General features: G+C 33.7%; 1 protein-coding gene across 10 annotated transcripts; it reads left to right on the top strand.

Moving 5' to 3' along the window:
- Positions 1-1,829: 1,829 nt before the first annotated feature.
- On the top strand, positions 1,830-16,009 carry LOC139511996 (uncharacterized). Of its 10 annotated transcripts, none has more exons than XR_011662129.1 (7): positions 1,847-2,381; positions 3,916-4,061; positions 6,404-7,037; positions 8,572-8,721; positions 11,060-11,693; positions 13,228-13,373; positions 15,716-16,009. XR_011662129.1 is itself a non-coding variant. In XM_071299289.1 (7 exons), the coding sequence occupies exons 5-7, from the start codon at positions 11,554-11,556 to the stop codon at positions 15,790-15,792; spliced, it is 363 nt and encodes a 120-aa protein (XP_071155390.1). In that variant the 5' UTR covers positions 1,847-2,381; positions 3,916-4,061; positions 6,404-7,037; positions 8,572-8,717; positions 11,060-11,553; the 3' UTR covers positions 15,793-16,009. The 10 variants fall into 9 exon arrangements, 3 of the variants coding, with proteins under 3 accessions (XP_071155390.1, XP_071155388.1, XP_071155389.1); XR_011662131.1 differs by having other exon boundaries at positions 1,830-2,381; positions 8,572-8,717; positions 13,228-13,377; XR_011662134.1 differs by having other exon boundaries at positions 1,830-2,381; positions 13,228-13,377.
- Positions 16,010-19,218: the final 3,209 nt, after the last annotated feature.

Genomic DNA, 19,218 nt, shown 5'->3' with positions numbered 1-19,218 from the left:
GTAAATGAAATGACATTGCTACAGTTTTCATATAATGTTATAAAGGGACATAACTAAAGAACAAAATAGAAACCACAGAAATTCAAAATTGATCTGTTTTGTGGTAAAGAGCATTGTGTATATGTTTCGTATATTTTGTTGGAGCAAACTAATACACATTTCTGGAAGTACGTATAGACGACCAAGGGTGGGGAATGTTGTGGAATTATCAATATATACGTTGTGTTTTCTATATACAATTAAATATTACTAAAACAACAGACAGGGACCATGGTGTGGGACTGCCACTGGATGATGCAAGTTTTTTACTATTGCTAGTCTAACTAGAGGCTCTAAAGAGCCTGTGTCGCTCACCTTGGTCTATGTGACTATTAAACAAAGGAAGCAGATGGATTCATGACAAAATTGTATTTTGGTGATGGTGATGTGTTTGTACATCTTACTATACTGAACATCCTTGCAGCTTACAATTATCTCTATCTATAATGAACTTGGCCCAGTAGTTTCAGTGGAAAATTTTAGTAAAAATTTACAAATTTTATAAAAATTGTTGAAAATTGACTATAAAGGACAATAACTCCTTAGGGGGTCAATTGACCATTTCGGTCATGTTGACTTATTTGTAAATCTTACTTTGCTGAACATTATTGCTGTTTACAGTTTATCTCTATCTATAATAATATTCAAGACAATAACCAAAAACAGCAAAATTTCCTTAAAATTACCAATTCAGGGACAGCAACCCAACAACGGGTTGTCCGATTCATTTGAAAATTTCGGGGCAGATAGATCTTGACCTGATAAACAATTTAATCTCATGTCAGATTTGCTCTAAACGCTTTGGTTTTTGAGTTATAAGCCAAAAACTGCATTTTACCCCTATGTTCTATTTTTAGCCATGGCGGCCATCTTGGTTGGATGGCCGGGTCATCGGACACATTTTTTAAACTAGATACCCCAAAGATGATTGTGGATAAGTTTGGATTAATTTGGCCCATCAGTTTCAGAGGAGAAGATTTTTGTAACAGATTACTAAGATTTACGAAAAATGGTTAAAAATTGACTATAAAGGGCAATAACTCCTATATTGGTCAACTGACCATTTCGGTCATGTTGACTTATTTGTAACTCTTACTTTGCTGAACATTATTGCTGTTTACAGTTTATTTCTATCTATAATAATTTTCAAGATAATAACCAAAAACAGTAAAATTTCCTTAAAATTACCAATTCAGGGGCAGCAACCCAACAACAGGTTGTCAGATTCATCTGAAAATTTTTAGGGTAAATAGATCTTGACCTGATAAACAATTTTACCAATTGTCAGATTTGCTCTAAATGCTTTGGTTTTTAAGTTATAAGCCAAAAACTGCATTTTACCCCTATGTTCTATTTTTAGCCGTGGCGGCCATCTTGGTTGGTTGGCCGGGTCACCGGACACATTTTTTAAACTAGATACCCCAAAGATAATTGTGGCCAAGTTTGGATAAATTTGGCCTAGTAGTTTCAGAGGAGAAGATTTTTGTAAAAGATTACTAAGATTTTCGAAAAATGGTTAAAAATTTACTATAAAGGGCAATAACTCCTATATGGGTCAACTGATCATTTCGGTCATATTGACTTATTTGTAGATCTTACTTTGCTGAACATTATTGCTGTTTACAGTTTATCTCTATCTATAATAATATTCAAGATAATAACCATATAACGGCAAAATTTCCTTAAAATTGCCAATTCAGGGGCAGCAACCCAACAACCGGTTGTCCGATTCGTCTGAAAATTTCAGGGCAGATAGATCTTGACTTGATGAACAATTAAACGTCTGTCAGATTTGCTCTAAATGGGTCAGGATCCCTAATAGACCTTGAGATGAGGAACTCAGATGACGTAATTAAAAAACAATATAAGTCCGCCATACAATTGTGGATGCTGTGATTTTAAAAATGGACATAAATGAACAATAAGAACTGTTTTATAGAGCTGATGTGATGAGAAAAGAAATATGTAGATTTGACCTGAAATAAATTATTAGAAAGGACAATTTTTTTATTGAGTTTTATGATTAGAATTTTGGGATTATTTCATGTGGAGAGTGACATTTTTCACCATCTTCCGGGGTCCAGCAAATTGCGAAAAAAGTAATCTCACTTGCCACCCCGAAAATTTAACCAAACATGTATAAATGTATCAGCTTCGATATGAGCCATCCTACATGTTCAAGTAAACGATATGGACTGAGCAATGGAGGAAAACGTTACCATTGTCGCCTATGGAGAATTAATTAAAAATGTTGACCCAAATTGTGAACTATTATTTCAAAGGTGTTGGAGTGTTTCATGGTTCAATGATCACAATTTCGGATGGCAGCTGCTGAAATCGAGGTCAGTTACACTCTTTTAGTGCTATTTGATTAAAAAGAATACAAAATGGCTACCAATAATTTAGATTTTTATCAAAAATATACCAATTTTATACTTATAAACAGTGAAGAGGCAAAAAATGGGGCATGCATTATTTGGACTGGGGCCACTCAGAGGAGAAATAATTATATTCTAGGGATGATCAATGTCACATACCCAAATGCCAAACGTACTAAAATGAATGTTGCACGTTTAGCAAAAATTTTGCAATTGAAATCTACTGATTTAGCCAAAAATTTAGATGCTTCACACCTTTGTCATAATGCATTGTGTGTGAATACAGACCATATTGTTTTAGAACCTCGGGAGATTAACAATCAAAGAAAAATATGTGTAGCTGCACACCAATGCACCACACATATTGTGCATGGCACAAACTATACTAACTGCATGCTGAATCTGAAATTGTGGTTTGTTATGATTTTGTAGTAAACATATGCACCTTGCACATTTTACCTCCACATTAATCATCTCTGAAAATACAAGTTTTTAACACAAGTAAAAAACGAAAATGGGAAAAAAGCCCACCCTCATACCCCCAAGACACTGAAACAAACATGGCAAACATGTTTATGCAAGATTATAAGCTCAGTCAAACATTTATGTGGTTTTTTTCGCCAGTGTTTACTAATTTTTACAGTGCAAGGGGAGTAACTCTTGATGGTTTCATTACTGTGTCAGAAAACTGGGTCATTCAATCAACAGGTGATCACAGGAAGTAAACATGCGGTAGAGAACTAAATGAAAGTGAAACATAGAGACAAATCAATGAACAAAGTATGACAGTCATTAATTAAATAAGTTAACATAAAACAAAAGAAAAAATAACAGAAAGGAAAAAATCCAAATATGACATCGAGTTACAAAGGCAAACTGTGAATGACCTAATGTTGTAATATTCATTTTACATGGTTTTATTTTGTTTATAATTTTGTTTCAAGGTATGTGTTTTCCAATAAATGCATGTACTGTGGCTGGATGCATTGCATTGGGAGATATGAAGTGGTCTTTTTGTCTGATACAAGGTTTATTTCAGTGTCTTGGACCATTATCCCATTTTCATAACAAACTTAAAATAAACAAACTTTTTAATTTAAAAATAACACAACTAACTCATATCATGCTCATATATTCCTGAAAAGTGTTTGTTTTAATATAATATAAGATGTTTAGTATTCTCTGTAAATAAATAAATAACTACATATGCTTCCTGAAAGGCTGAAAGAAAACCATATTGTGTAACCTTTTAATATAAATGTTAATCTGGCCATGAACTACAACCTGGCTGTGGAACGAATTCTTTCGGACTTGAATTCTGACATAGCTTTGGTTCTAACTGATGTTTTTTATATCCACTAATCAACCTGTTTCGCACTCTCTTGTTTAACAAGAAATCGATAGCCTGTTTTTTACGAGCTTTTAACCTGTTTAATTTGACACGTAAACTTTTTTGATATGCACAATCATATATTTCACGTTTACGTATTTTTTTCAGAGCCACTACAGCACGAGACTTTCTACCCAGACCACAACCTACAGCTTTTAGGGTCTTAGCCAATGCAACATCCCGTTTATTATTGACTTTCAAGACTGCTGCAGATGCACGGCCTAAGGCATTGCGAGAAAAATTCTTATTCTTCGGTAGGTATGTAGAAATTGTCCTATTGACGGACTCACACTTATTTGTATTGCTGAAAAATTGCATCTGATTTAATGCGGTCTGAGACAGTTTCATTTCTAACAATGATTCTATTAATAATTTGTCAGTCTTATTTGGTTTCAAAGACCCATTTTGTAAACCATGACTGCTAAGGTTAATAGATTTGTACCACCAACTAGTTTTTATACCACCATTACATAGTGTTATGCTCCATCTACACGTATCGCTACAATTACCACTATAACAATTCACTACAGACTTAACAATGCGTGGCAAACATTTTGAAATTTGTTGTCGGTCACCATTATATTTTGCAAATAAACATTTCATTATACCATGCGAACGTAATTTTAAATCATTGGCAAAAGCTATTTTAATATCATTCCTCTGAGCCTTTGTAGCTCCAGGGAACATACCGACACTAAATTTTGCTCGCAATACCTCACGGAACTGACTTTGACCCCGGTGTATAGTATCTGCCAGTCTATTTACTGACCATAAAGGGTCAAATATTTCTTGCATGGCTTCTTGTAAACCTTGTACACTTTTTGCATCCCCATCAGTAGTACAATAGTCCACAAGTAAATCAAGTTTAGCAATTTTTTTACCTATTTCATACCCAAGATCCTTCTCACTCAAAGGATCATGCCTATTTGTATTTGATGTGCAGTACTCGTGATTAGGACATTCAATGTCATAACCTTTACCGCGTAACCATGCACCAACCCAGCAAAGTTTGTTTACAAGGTGAAAACCAATGATATCATGATTGTCAGTTTCATTTTCACAGGCAATACCAATGACTTGTGATGCATTTTGTCCCATTTTATGCCTACTTTTTATATGCACACTCTGATAGGTACCATCCATTTGCAATTTTATAGGACTATTTTTATTTAACCCTAAGGTTTCATTTCTCTTTCTGAAACTCTCAACCACTTGTTCGGTTTCATTTTCCGCAAGTTTAACAACCTTGTCACAAACAGTATTTGTTATTCTCTGCATTGTTCCTTTCGACATAGGAGGAATACATGAACTAGTTAAAAGTAGTCGCGCGCTATCATTACCAATATTACAGTTTATCACGCCAGTCTGAAACCCATAGTTAATTGTAGCACTCTTGCGACCAGCACGTCCTGTGTCAATTTCTCTAAATAGTTTATATTTTTCTGAAATAAATTTACAATTGGTACACTTCATTTTCCAAATCCAACCAAGACCCCATTGAGTCTCTTGTACCAGTTCAAAATGTGGAACAACACACTTTGGACTTTTATTTAAATGACATATTATAAGACTATTGATCATTAAAATATTAAGATCTCTATCTACCGTTCTATTTTCAGTACTTTTATCCTCTAAATATTCATCTAAATAATCATCTGACAATTTATGCGGTCTTAGTAGTTTGACTGTAGTCGCACATTTTTCAGTTTGGGGGGCTACATAAGATTTTTTATCGTAACTCTCTTTTGAGTACAGCTTGAATTCCTTTTCTGTAAGGCGGGGTAACCAGACAGATTCTGTGGTGTTTTTAGTTGCCAAATCTGTAGCGGAATTAGATAATTTAAATTTAGGTGGTGCAGGTGAAACTTGCATAGATAAATTTTTTAAAACCTGTGTAGATGGAGGTGTAGATGGAGCTGTAGATGGAGCAACACTATTATTAACACCACAATCTTGATCTGTTGTTAGGGATACAAAACGCAATAGATGGGCTTGGTTACCAACCTTATATTGGTTTCTTTTCCTTTTCCCTTTCATTATTGAATAAATACACACTCTGTTATGTTTGTACAATTCTAAATTATGACACCATAAAGTCATGACGTCACAAAAGCGATGACGTCACAATGTTATCTTTACCAAAGAAAAGCACCATTTTTCCCTATTTGAACACTCACACAAAAAGAACTCTAAAATGGTTATTGCTTGATGGATTTTAAAACTAAAACCTGTTTTAGAATGGTCTGTGAATGATCTTAACAGTTATAAAAAAATAAAAATGTTCTATTCCTTATTTGAAAGAAACAAATATCAAAAACATTATTTTCTGAGTGAAAAAATCCTTAAATTTACCTTATTTACAGTAAAAAACACAATATTTTCATGCTTTATCATCTAAACATGATGATTTTAATAAAGTCAGTAAGGTAATGAAGGTTTGTTGAATGGCACTTTAAGCTATGAAAAGTCTTAATTAATGTCTAAATTGTGGATTGATAACATATGGATTTTGTGCTTTTTTTCTACTAAAAGATATAAGGAACAGTAATAAGCATGCTTACTTAAAAATACTAAAAATTAACTTATTCTATTTCAGATGCGGAAAAAAACTTCACAGAATTGTTCGAAAAGGTCTACCGATGGAATTCATACTGCAATACAAGTGGAATCTGACATTTGCTGATCTAATATGGGTCAGGATCCCTAATAGACCTTGAGATGAGGAACTCAGATGACGTAATTAAAAAACAATATAAGTCCGCCATACAATTGTGGATGCTGTGATTTTAAAAATGGACATAAATGAACAATAAGAACTGTTTTATAGAGCTGATGTGATGAGAAAAGAAATATGTAGATTTGACCTGAAATAAATTATTAGAAAGGACAATTTTTTTATTGAGTTTTATGATTAGAATTTTGGGATTATTTCATGTGGAGAGTGACATTTTTCACCATCTTCCGGGGTCCAGCAAATTGCGAAAAAAGTAATCTCACTTGCCACCCCGAAAATTTAACCAAACATGTATAAATGTATCAGCTTCGATATGAGCCATCCTACATGTTCAAGTAAACGATATGGACTGAGCAATGGAGGAAAACGTTACCATTGTCGCCTATGGAGAATTAATTAAAAATGTTGACCCAAATTGTGAACTATTATTTCAAAGGTGTTGGAGTGTTTCATGGTTCAATGATCACAATTTCGGATGGCAGCTGCTGAAATCGAGGTCAGTTACACTCTTTTAGTGCTATTTGATTAAAAAGAATACAAAATGGCTACCAATAATTTAGATTTTTATCAAAAATATACCAATTTTATACTTATAAACAGTGAAGAGGCAAAAAATGGGGCATGCATTATTTGGACTGGGGCCACTCAGAGGAGAAATAATTATATTCTAGGGATGATCAATGTCACATACCCAAATGCCAAACGTACTAAAATGAATGTTGCACGTTTAGCAAAAATTTTGCAATTGAAATCTACTGATTTAGCCAAAAATTTAGATGCTTCACACCTTTGTCATAATGCATTGTGTGTGAATACAGACCATATTGTTTTAGAACCTCGGGAGATTAACAATCAAAGAAAAATATGTGTAGCTGCACACCAATGCACCACACATATTGTGCATGGCACAAACTATACTAACTGCATGCTGAATCTGAAATTGTGGTTTGTTATGATTTTGTAGTAAACATATGCACCTTGCACATTTTACCTCCACATTAATCATCTCTGAAAATACAAGTTTTTAACACAAGTAAAAAACGAAAATGGGAAAAAAGCCCACCCTCATACCCCCAAGACACTGAAACAAACATGGCAAACATGTTTATGCAAGATTATAAGCTCAGTCAAACATTTATGTGGTTTTTTTCGCCAGTGTTTACTAATTTTTACAGTGCAAGGGGAGTAACTCTTGATGGTTTCATTACTGTGTCAGAAAACTGGGTCATTCAATCAACAGGTGATCACAGGAAGTAAACATGCGGTAGAGAACTAAATGAAAGTGAAACATAGAGACAAATCAATGAACAAAGTATGACAGTCATTAATTAAATAAGTTAACATAAAACAAAAGAAAAAATAACAGAAAGGAAAAAATCCAAATATGACATCGAGTTACAAAGGCAAACTGTGAATGACCTAATGTTGTAATATTCATTTTACATGGTTTTATTTTGTTTATAATTTTGTTTCAAGGTATGTGTTTTCCAATAAATGCATGTACTGTGGCTGGATGCATTGCATTGGGAGATATGAAGTGGTCTTTTTGTCTGATACAAGGTTTATTTCAGTGTCTTGGACCATTATCCCATTTTCATAACAAACTTAAAATAAACAAACTTTTTAATTTAAAAATAACACAACTAACTCATATCATGCTCATATATTCCTGAAAAGTGTTTGTTTTAATATAATATAAGATGTTTAGTATTCTCTGTAAATAAATAAATAACTACATATGCTTCCTGAAAGGCTGAAAGAAAACCATATTGTGTAACCTTTTAATATAAATGTTAATCTGGCCATGAACTACAACCTGGCTGTGGAACGAATTCTTTCGGACTTGAATTCTGACATAGCTTTGGTTCTAACTGATGTTTTTTATATCCACTAATCAACCTGTTTCGCACTCTCTTGTTTAACAAGAAATCGATAGCCTGTTTTTTACGAGCTTTTAACCTGTTTAATTTGACACGTAAACTTTTTTGATATGCACAATCATATATTTCACGTTTACGTATTTTTTTCAGAGCCACTACAGCACGAGACTTTCTACCCAGACCACAACCTACAGCTTTTAGGGTCTTAGCCAATGCAACATCCCGTTTATTATTGACTTTCAAGACTGCTGCAGATGCACGGCCTAAGGCATTGCGAGAAAAATTCTTATTCTTCGGTAGGTATGTAGAAATTGTCCTATTGACGGACTCACACTTATTTGTATTGCTGAAAAATTGCATCTGATTTAATGCGGTCTGAGACAGTTTCATTTCTAACAATGATTCTATTAATAATTTGTCAGTCTTATTTGGTTTCAAAGACCCATTTTGTAAACCATGACTGCTAAGGTTAATAGGTTTGTACCACCAACTAGTTTTTATACCACCATTACATAGTGTTATGCTCCATCTACACGTATCGCTACAATTACCACTATAACAATTCACTACAGACTTAACAATGCGTGGCAAACATTTTGAAATTTGTTGTCGGTCACCATTATATTTTGCAAATAAACATTTCATTATACCATGCGAACGTAATTTTAAATCATTGGCAAAAGCTATTTTAATATCATTCCTCTGAGCCTTTGTAGCTCCAGGGAACATACCGACACTAAATTTTGCTCGCAATACCTCACGGAACTGACTTTGACCCCGGTGTATAGTATCTGCCAGTCTATTTACTGACCATAAAGGGTCAAATATTTCTTGCATGGCTTCTTGTAAACCTTGTACACTTTTTGCATCCCCATCAGTAGTACAATAGTCCACAAGTAAATCAAGTTTAGCAATTTTTTTACCTATTTCATACCCAAGATCCTTCTCACTCAAAGGATCATGCCTATTTGTATTTGATGTGCAGTACTCGTGATTAGGACATTCAATGTCATAACCTTTACCGCGTAACCATGCACCAACCCAGCAAAGTTTGTTTACAAGGTGAAAACCAATGATATCATGATTGTCAGTTTCATTTTCACAGGCAATACCAATGACTTGTGATGCATTTTGTCCCATTTTATGCCTACTTTTTATATGCACACTCTGATAGGTACCATCCATTTGCAATTTTATAGGACTATTTTTATTTAACCCTAAGGTTTCATTTCTCTTTCTGAAACTCTCAACCACTTGTTCGGTTTCATTTTCCGCAAGTTTAACAACCTTGTCACAAACAGTATTTGTTATTCTCTGCATTGTTCCTTTCGACATAGGAGGAATACATGAACTAGTTAAAAGTAGTCGCGCGCTATCATTACCAATATTACAGTTTATCACGCCAGTCTGAAACCCATAGTTAATTGTAGCACTCTTGCGACCAGCACGTCCTGTGTCAATTTCTCTAAATAGTTTATATTTTTCTGAAATAAATTTACAATTGGTACACTTCATTTTCCAAATCCAACCAAGACCCCATTGAGTCTCTTGTACCAGTTCAAAATGTGGAACAACACACTTTGGACTTTTATTTAAATGACATATTATAAGACTATTGATCATTAAAATATTAAGATCTCTATCTACCGTTCTATTTTCAGTACTTTTATCCTCTAAATATTCATCTAAATAATCATCTGACAATTTATGCGGTCTTAGTAGTTTGACTGTAGTCGCACATTTTTCAGTTTGGGGGGCTACATAAGATTTTTTATCGTAACTCTCTTTTGAGTACAGCTTGAATTCCTTTTCTGTAAGGCGGGGTAACCAGACAGATTCTGTGGTGTTTTTAGTTGCCAAATCTGTAGCGGAATTAGATAATTTAAATTTAGGTGGTGCAGGTGAAACTTGCATAGATAAATTTTTTAAAACCTGTGTAGATGGAGGTGTAGATGGAGCTGTAGATGGAGCAACACTATTATTAACACCACAATCTTGATCTGTTGTTAGGGATACAAAACGCAATAGATGGGCTTGGTTACCAACCTTATATTGGTTTCTTTTCCTTTTCCCTTTCATTATTGAATAAATACACACTCTGTTATGTTTGTACAATTCTAAATTATGACACCATAAAGTCATGACGTCACAAAAGCGATGACGTCACAATGTTATCTTTACCAAAGAAAAGCACCATTTTTCCCTATTTGAACACTCACACAAAAAGAACTCTAAAATGGTTATTGCTTGATGGATTTTAAAACTAAAACCTGTTTTAGAATGGTCTGTGAATGATCTTAACAGTTATAAAAAAATAAAAATGTTCTATTCCTTATTTGAAAGAAACAAATATCAAAAACATTATTTTCTGAGTGAAAAAATCCTTAAATTTACCTTATTTACAGTAAAAAACACAATATTTTCATGCTTTATCATCTAAACATGATGATTTTAATAAAGTCAGTAAGGTAATGAAGGTTTGTTGAATGGCACTTTAAGCTATGAAAAGTCTTAATTAATGTCTAAATTGTGGATTGATAACATATGGATTTTGTGCTTTTTTTCTACTAAAAGATATAAGGAACAGTAATAAGCATGCTTACTTAAAAATACTAAAAATTAACTTATTCTATTTCAGATGCGGAAAAAAACTTCACAGAATTGTTCGAAAAGGTCTACCGATGGAATTCATACTGCAATACAAGTGGAATCTGACATTTGCTGATCTAATATGGGTCAGGATCCCTAATAGACCTTGAGATGAGGAACTCAGATGACGTAATTAAAAAACAATATAAGTCCGCCATACAATTGTGGATGCTGTGATTTTAAAAATGGACATAAATGAACAATAAGAACTGTTTTATAGAGCTGATGTGATGAGAAAAGAAATATGTAGATTTGACCTGAAATAAATTATTAGAAAGGACAATTTTTTTATTGAGTTTTATGATTAGAATTTTGGGATTATTTCATGTGGAGAGTGACATTTTTCACCATCTTCCGGGGTCCAGCAAATTGCGAAAAAAGTAATCTCACTTGCCACCCCGAAAATTTAACCAAACATGTATAAATGTATCAGCTTCGATATGAGCCATCCTACATGTTCAAGTAAACGATATGGACTGAGCAATGGAGGAAAACGTTACCATTGTCGCCTATGGAGAATTAATTAAAAATGTTGACCCAAATTGTGAACTATTATTTCAAAGGTGTTGGAGTGTTTCATGGTTCAATGATCACAATTTCGGATGGCAGCTGCTGAAATCGAGGTCAGTTACACTCTTTTAGTGCTATTTGATTAAAAAGAATACAAAATGGCTACCAATAATTTAGATTTTTATCAAAAATATACCAATTTTATACTTATAAACAGTGAAGAGGCAAAAAATGGGGCATGCATTATTTGGACTGGGGCCACTCAGAGGAGAAATAATTATATTCTAGGGATGATCAATGTCACATACCCAAATGCCAAACGTACTAAAATGAATGTTGCACGTTTAGCAAAAATTTTGCAATTGAAATCTACTGATTTAGCCAAAAATTTAGATGCTTCACACCTTTGTCATAATGCATTGTGTGTGAATACAGACCATATTGTTTTAGAACCTCGGGAGATTAACAATCAAAGAAAAATATGTGTAGCTGCACACCAATGCACCACACATATTGTGCATGGCACAAACTATACTAACTGCATGCTGAATCTGAAATTGTGGTTTGTTATGATTTTGTAGTAAACATATGCACCTTGCACATTTTACCTCCACATTAATCATCTCTGAAAATACAAGTTTTTAACACAAGTAAAAAACGAAAATGGGAAAAAAGCCCACCCTCATACCCCCAAGACACTGAAACAAACATGGCAAACATGTTTATGCAAGATTATAAGCTCAGTCAAACATTTATGTGGTTTTTTTCGCCAGTGTTTACTAATTTTTACAGTGCAAGGGGAGTAACTCTTGATGGTTTCATTACTGTGTCAGAAAACTGGGTCATTCAATCAACAGGTGATCACAGGAAGTAAACATGCGGTAGAGAACTAAATGAAAGTGAAACATAGAGACAAATCAATGAACAAAGTATGACAGTCATTAATTAAATAAGTTAACATAAAACAAAAGAAAAAATAACAGAAAGGAAAAAATCCAAATATGACATCGAGTTACAAAGGCAAACTGTGAATGACCTAATGTTGTAATATTCATTTTACATGGTTTTATTTTGTTTATAATTTTGTTTCAAGGTATGTGTTTTCCAATAAATGCATGTACTGTGGCTGGATGCATTGCATTGGGAGATATGAAGTGGTCTTTTTGTCTGATACAAGGTTTATTTCAGTGTCTTGGACCATTATCCCATTTTCATAACAAACTTAAAATAAACAAACTTTTTAATTTAAAAATAACACAACTAACTCATATCATGCTCATATATTCCTGAAAAGTGTTTGTTTTAATATAATATAAGATGTTTAGTATTCTCTGTAAATAAATAAATAACTACATATGCTTCCTGAAAGGCTGAAAGAAAACCATATTGTGTAACCTTTTAATATAAATGTTAATCTGGCCATGAACTACAACCTGGCTGTGGAACGAATTCTTTCGGACTTGAATTCTGACATAGCTTTGGTTCTAACTGATGTTTTTTATATCCACTAATCAACCTGTTTCGCACTCTCTTGTTTAACAAGAAATCGATAGCCTGTTTTTTACGAGCTTTTAACCTGTTTAATTTGACACGTAAACTTTTTTGATATGCACAATCATATATTTCACGTTTACGTATTTTTTTCAGAGCCACTACAGCACGAGACTTTCTACCCAGACCACAACCTACAGCTTTTAGGGTCTTAGCCAATGCAACATCCCGTTTATTATTGACTTTCAAGACTGCTGCAGATGCACGGCCTAAGGCATTGCGAGAAAAATTCTTATTCTTCGGTAGGTATGTAGAAATTGTCCTATTGACGGACTCACACTTATTTGTATTGCTGAAAAATTGCATCTGATTTAATGCGGTCTGAGACAGTTTCATTTCTAACAATGATTCTATTAATAATTTGTCAGTCTTATTTGGTTTCAAAGACCCATTTTGTAAACCATGACTGCTAAGGTTAATAGATTTGTACCACCAACTAGTTTTTATACCACCATTACATAGTGTTATGCTCCATCTACACGTATCGCTACAATTACCACTATAACAATTCACTACAGACTTAACAATGCGTGGCAAACATTTTGAAATTTGTTGTCGGTCACCATTATATTTTGCAAATAAACATTTCATTATACCATGCGAACGTAATTTTAAATCATTGGCAAAAGCTATTTTAATATCATTCCTCTGAGCCTTTGTAGCTCCAGGGAACATACCGACACTAAATTTTGCTCGCAATACCTCACGGAACTGACTTTGACCCCGGTGTATAGTATCTGCCAGTCTATTTACTGACCATAAAGGGTCAAATATTTCTTGCATGGCTTCTTGTAAACCTTGTACACTTTTTGCATCCCCATCAGTAGTACAATAGTCCACAAGTAAATCAAGTTTAGCAATTTTTTTACCTATTTCATACCCAAGATCCTTCTCACTCAAAGGATCATGCCTATTTGTATTTGATGTGCAGTACTCGTGATTAGGACATTCAATGTCATAACCTTTACCGCGTAACCATGCACCAACCCAGCAAAGTTTGTTTACAAGGTGAAAACCAATGATATCATGATTGTCAGTTTCATTTTCACAGGCAATACCAATGACTTGTGATGCATTTTGTCCCATTTTATGCCTACTTTTTATATGCACACTCTGATAGGTACCATCCATTTGCAATTTTATAGGACTATTTTTATTTAACCCTAAGGTTTCATTTCTCTTTCTGAAACTCTCAACCACTTGTTCGGTTTCATTTTCCGCAAGTTTAACAACCTTGTCACAAACAGTATTTGTTATTCTCTGCATTGTTCCTTTCGACATAGGAGGAATACATGAACTAGTTAAAAGTAGTCGCGCGCTATCATTACCAATATTACAGTTTATCACGCCAGTCTGAAACCCATAGTTAATTGTAGCACTCTTGCGACCAGCACGTCCTGTGTCAATTTCTCTAAATAGTTTATATTTTTCTGAAATAAATTTACAATTGGTACACTTCATTTTCCAAATCCAACCAAGACCCCATTGAGTCTCTTGTACCAGTTCAAAATGTGGAACAACACACTTTGGACTTTTATTTAAATGACATATTATAAGACTATTGATCATTAAAATATTAAGATCTCTATCTACCGTTCTATTTTCAGTACTTTTATCCTCTAAATATTCATCTAAATAATCATCTGACAATTTATGCGGTCTTAGTAGTTTGACTGTAGTCGCACATTTTTCAGTTTGGGGGGCTACATAAGATTTTTTATCGTAACTCTCTTTTGAGTACAGCTTGAATTCCTTTTCTGTAAGGCGGGGTAACCAGACAGATTCTGTGGTGTTTTTAGTTGCCAAATCTGTAGCGGAATTAGATAATTTAAATTTAGGTGGTGCAGGTGAAACTTGCATAGATAAATTTTTTAAAACCTGTGTAGATGGAGGTGTAGATGGAGCTGTAGATGGAGCAACACTATTATTAACACCACAATCTTGATCTGTTGTTAGGGATACAAAACGCAATAGATGGGCTTGGTTACCAACCTTATATTGGTTTCTTTTCCTTTTCCCTTTCATTATTGAATAAATACACACTCTGTTATGTTTGTACAATTCTAAATTATGACACCATAAAGTCATGACGTCACAAAAGCGATGACGTCACAATGTTATCTTTACCAAAGAAAAGCACCATTTTTCCCTATTTGAACACTCACACAAAAAGAACTCTAAAATGGTTATTGCTTGATGGATTTTAAAACTAAAACCTGTTTTAGAATGGTCTGTGAATGATCTTAACAGTTATAAAAAAATAAAAATGTTCTATTCCTTATTTGAAAGAAACAAATATCAAAAACATTATTTTCTGAGTGAAAAAATCCTTAAATTTACCTTATTTACAGTAAAAAACACAATATTTTCATGCTTTATCATCTAAACATGATGATTTTAATAAAGTCAGTAAGGTAATGAAGGTTTGTTGAATGGCACTTTAAGCTATGAAAAGTCTTAATTAATGTCTAAATTGTGGATTGATAACATATGGATTTTGTGCTTTTTTTCTACTAAAAGATATAAGGAACAGTAATAAGCATGCTTACTTAAAAATACTAAAAATTAACTTATTCTATTTCAGATGCGGAAAAAAACTTCACAGAATTGTTCGAAAAGGTCTACCGATGGAATTCATACTGCAATACAAGTGGAATCTGACATTTGCTGATCTAATATGGGTCAGGATCCCTAATAGACCTTGAGATGAGGAACTCAGATGACGTAATTAAAAAACAATATAAGTCCGCCATACAATTGTGGATGCTGTGATTTTAAAAATGGACATAAATGAACAATAAGAACTGTTTTATAGAGCTGATGTGATGAGAAAAGAAATATGTAGATTTGACCTGAAATAAATTATTAGAAAGGACAATTTTTTTATTGAGTTTTATGATTAGAATTTTGGGATTATTTCATGTGGAGAGTGACATTTTTCACCATCTTCCGGGGTCCAGCAAATTGCGAAAAAAGTAATCTCACTTGCCACCCCGAAAATTTAACCAAACATGTATAAATGTATCAGCTTCGATATGAGCCATCCTACATGTTCAAGTAAACGATATGGACTGAGCAATGGAGGAAAACGTTACCATTGTCGCCTATGGAGAATTAATTAAAAATGTTGACCCAAATTGTGAACTATTATTTCAAAGGTGTTGGAGTGTTTCATGGTTCAATGATCACAATTTCGGATGGCAGCTGCTGAAATCGAGGTCAGTTACACTCTTTTAGTGCTATTTGATTAAAAAGAATACAAAATGGCTACCAATAATTTAGATTTTTATCAAAAATATACCAATTTTATACTTATAAACAGTGAAGAGGCAAAAAATGGGGCATGCATTATTTGGACTGGGGCCACTCAGAGGAGAAATAATTATATTCTAGGGATGATCAATGTCACATACCCAAATGCCAAACGTACTAAAATGAATGTTGCACGTTTAGCAAAAATTTTGCAATTGAAATCTACTGATTTAGCCAAAAATTTAGATGCTTCACACCTTTGTCATAATGCATTGTGTGTGAATACAGACCATATTGTTTTAGAACCTCGGGAGATTAACAATCAAAGAAAAATATGTGTAGCTGCACACCAATGCACCACACATATTGTGCATGGCACAAACTATACTAACTGCATGCTGAATCTGAAATTGTGGTTTGTTATGATTTTGTAGTAAACATATGCACCTTGCACATTTTACCTCCACATTAATCATCTCTGAAAATACAAGTTTTTAACACAAGTAAAAAACGAAAATGGGAAAAAAGCCCACCCTCATACCCCCAAGACACTGAAACAAACATGGCAAACATGTTTATGCAAGATTATAAGCTCAGTCAAACATTTATGTGGTTTTTTTCGCCAGTGTTTACTAATTTTTACAGTGCAAGGGGAGTAACTCTTGATGGTTTCATTACTGTGTCAGAAAACTGGGTCATTCAATCAACAGGTGATCACAGGAAGTAAACATGCGGTAGAGAACTAAATGAAAGTGAAACATAGAGACAAATCAATGAACAAAGTAATGACAGTCATTAATTAAATAAGTTAACATAAAACAAAAGAAAAAATAACAGAAAGGAAAAATCCAAATATGACATCGAGTTACAAAGGCAAACTGTGAATGACCTAATGTTGTAATATTCATTTTACATGGTTTTATTTTGTTTTATAATTTTGTTTTCAAGGTTTGTGTTTTCCAATAAATGCATGTACTGTGGCTGGATGCATTGCATTGGGAGATATGAAGTGGTCTTTTTGTCTGATACAAGGTTTATTTCAGTGTCTTGGACCATTATCTCCATTTTCATAACAAACTTAAAATAAACAAACTTTTTAATTTAAAAATAACACAACTAACTCATATCATGCTCATATATTCCTGAAAAGTGTTTGTTTTAATATAATATAAGATGTTTAGTATTCTCTGTAAATAAATAAATAACTACATATGCTTCCTGAAAGGCTGAAAGAAAAACCATATTGTGTAACCTTTTAATATAAATGTTAATCTGGCCATGAACTACAACCTGGCTGTGGAACGAATTCTTTCGGACTTGAATTCTGACATAGCTTTGGTTCTAACTGATGTTTTTTATATCCACTAATCAACCTGTTTCGCACTCTCTTGTTTTAACAAGAAATCGATAGCCTGTTTTTTACGAGCTTTTAACCTGTTTAATTTGACACGTAAACTTTTTTGATATGCACAATCAATATATTTCACGTTTACGTATTTTTTTCAGAGCCACTACAGCACGAGACTTTCTACCCAGACCACAACCTACAGCTTTTAGGGTCTTAGCCAATGCAACATCCCGTTTATTATTGACTTTCAAGACTGCTGCAGATGCACGGCCTAAGGCATTGCGAGAAAAATTCTTATTCTTCGGTAGGTATGTAGAAATTGTCCTATTGACGGACTCACACTTATTTGTATTGCTGAAAAATTGCATCTGATTTAATGCGGTCTGAGACAGTTTCATTTCTAACAATGATTCTATTAATAATTTGTCAGTCTTATTTGGTTTCAAAGACCCATTTGTAAACCATGACTGCTAAGGTTAATAGATTTTGTACCACCAACTAGTTTTTAATACCACCATTACATAGTGTTATGCTCCATCTACACGTATCGCTACAATTACCACTATAACAATTCACTACAGACTTAACAATGCGTGGCAAAACATTTTGAAATTTGTTGTCGGTCACCATTATATTTTGCAAATAAACATTTCATTATACCATGCGAACGTAATTTTAAATCATTGGCAAAAGCTATTTTTAATATCATTCCTCTGAGCCTTTGTAGCTCCAGGGAACATACCGACACTAAATTTTGCTCGCAATACCTCACGGAACTGACTTTGACCCCGGGTGTATAGTATCTGCCAGTCTATTTACTGACCATAAAGGGTCAAATATTTCTTGCATGGCTTCTTGTAAACCTTGTACACTTTTTGCATCCCCATCAGTAGTACAATAGTCCACAAGTAAATCAAGTTTAGCAATTTTTTTACCTATTTCATACCAAGATCCTTCTCACTCAAAGGATCATGCCTATTTGTATTTGATGTGCAGTACTCGTGATTAGGACATTCAATGTCATAACCTTTACCGCGTAACCATGCACCAACCCAGCAAAGTTTGTTTACAAGGTGAAAACCAATGATATCATGATTGTCAGTTTCATTTTCACAGGCAATACCAATGACTTGTGATGCATTTTGTCCCATTTATGCCTACTTTTTATATGCACACTCTGATAGGTACCATCCATTTGCAATTTTATAGGACTATTTTTATTTAACCCTAAGTTTCATTTCTCTTTCTGAATACTCTCAACCACTTGTTCGGTTTCATTTTCCGCAAGGTTTAACAACCTTGTCACAAACAGTATTTGTTATTCTCTGCATTGTTCCTTTCGACATAGGAGGAATACATGAACTAGTTAAAAGTAGTCGCGCGCTATCATTACCAATATTACAGTTTATCACGCCAGTCTGAAACCCATAGTTAATTGTAGCACTCTTGCGACCAGCACGTCCTGTGTCAATTTCTCTAAATACGTT

Source organism: Mytilus edulis, chromosome 2, assembly GCF_963676685.1.
Source record: "Mytilus edulis chromosome 2, xbMytEdul2.2, whole genome shotgun sequence".
Classification (NCBI taxonomy): domain Eukaryota; kingdom Metazoa; phylum Mollusca; class Bivalvia; order Mytilida; family Mytilidae; genus Mytilus; species Mytilus edulis.
Note: the sequence above shows the minus strand (reverse complement) of the source record. Positions and strands in the feature narration are given on the sequence as shown.

Coding starts and splice junctions, on each gene's coding strand:
- LOC139511996 (XM_071299287.1), top strand. CDS start 11,554: ATGGAGGAAAACGTTACCATTGTCGCCTATGGAGAATTAATTAAAAAT. Junction 11,694..13,227: donor TGGCAGCTGCTGAAATCGAG/GTCAGTTACACT, acceptor TATTTTTTTCAG/AGCCACTACAGCACGAGACT. Junction 13,378..15,715: donor AAATTCTTATTCTTCGGTAG/GTATGTAGAAAT, acceptor ATTCTATTTCAG/ATGCGGAAAAAAACTTCACA.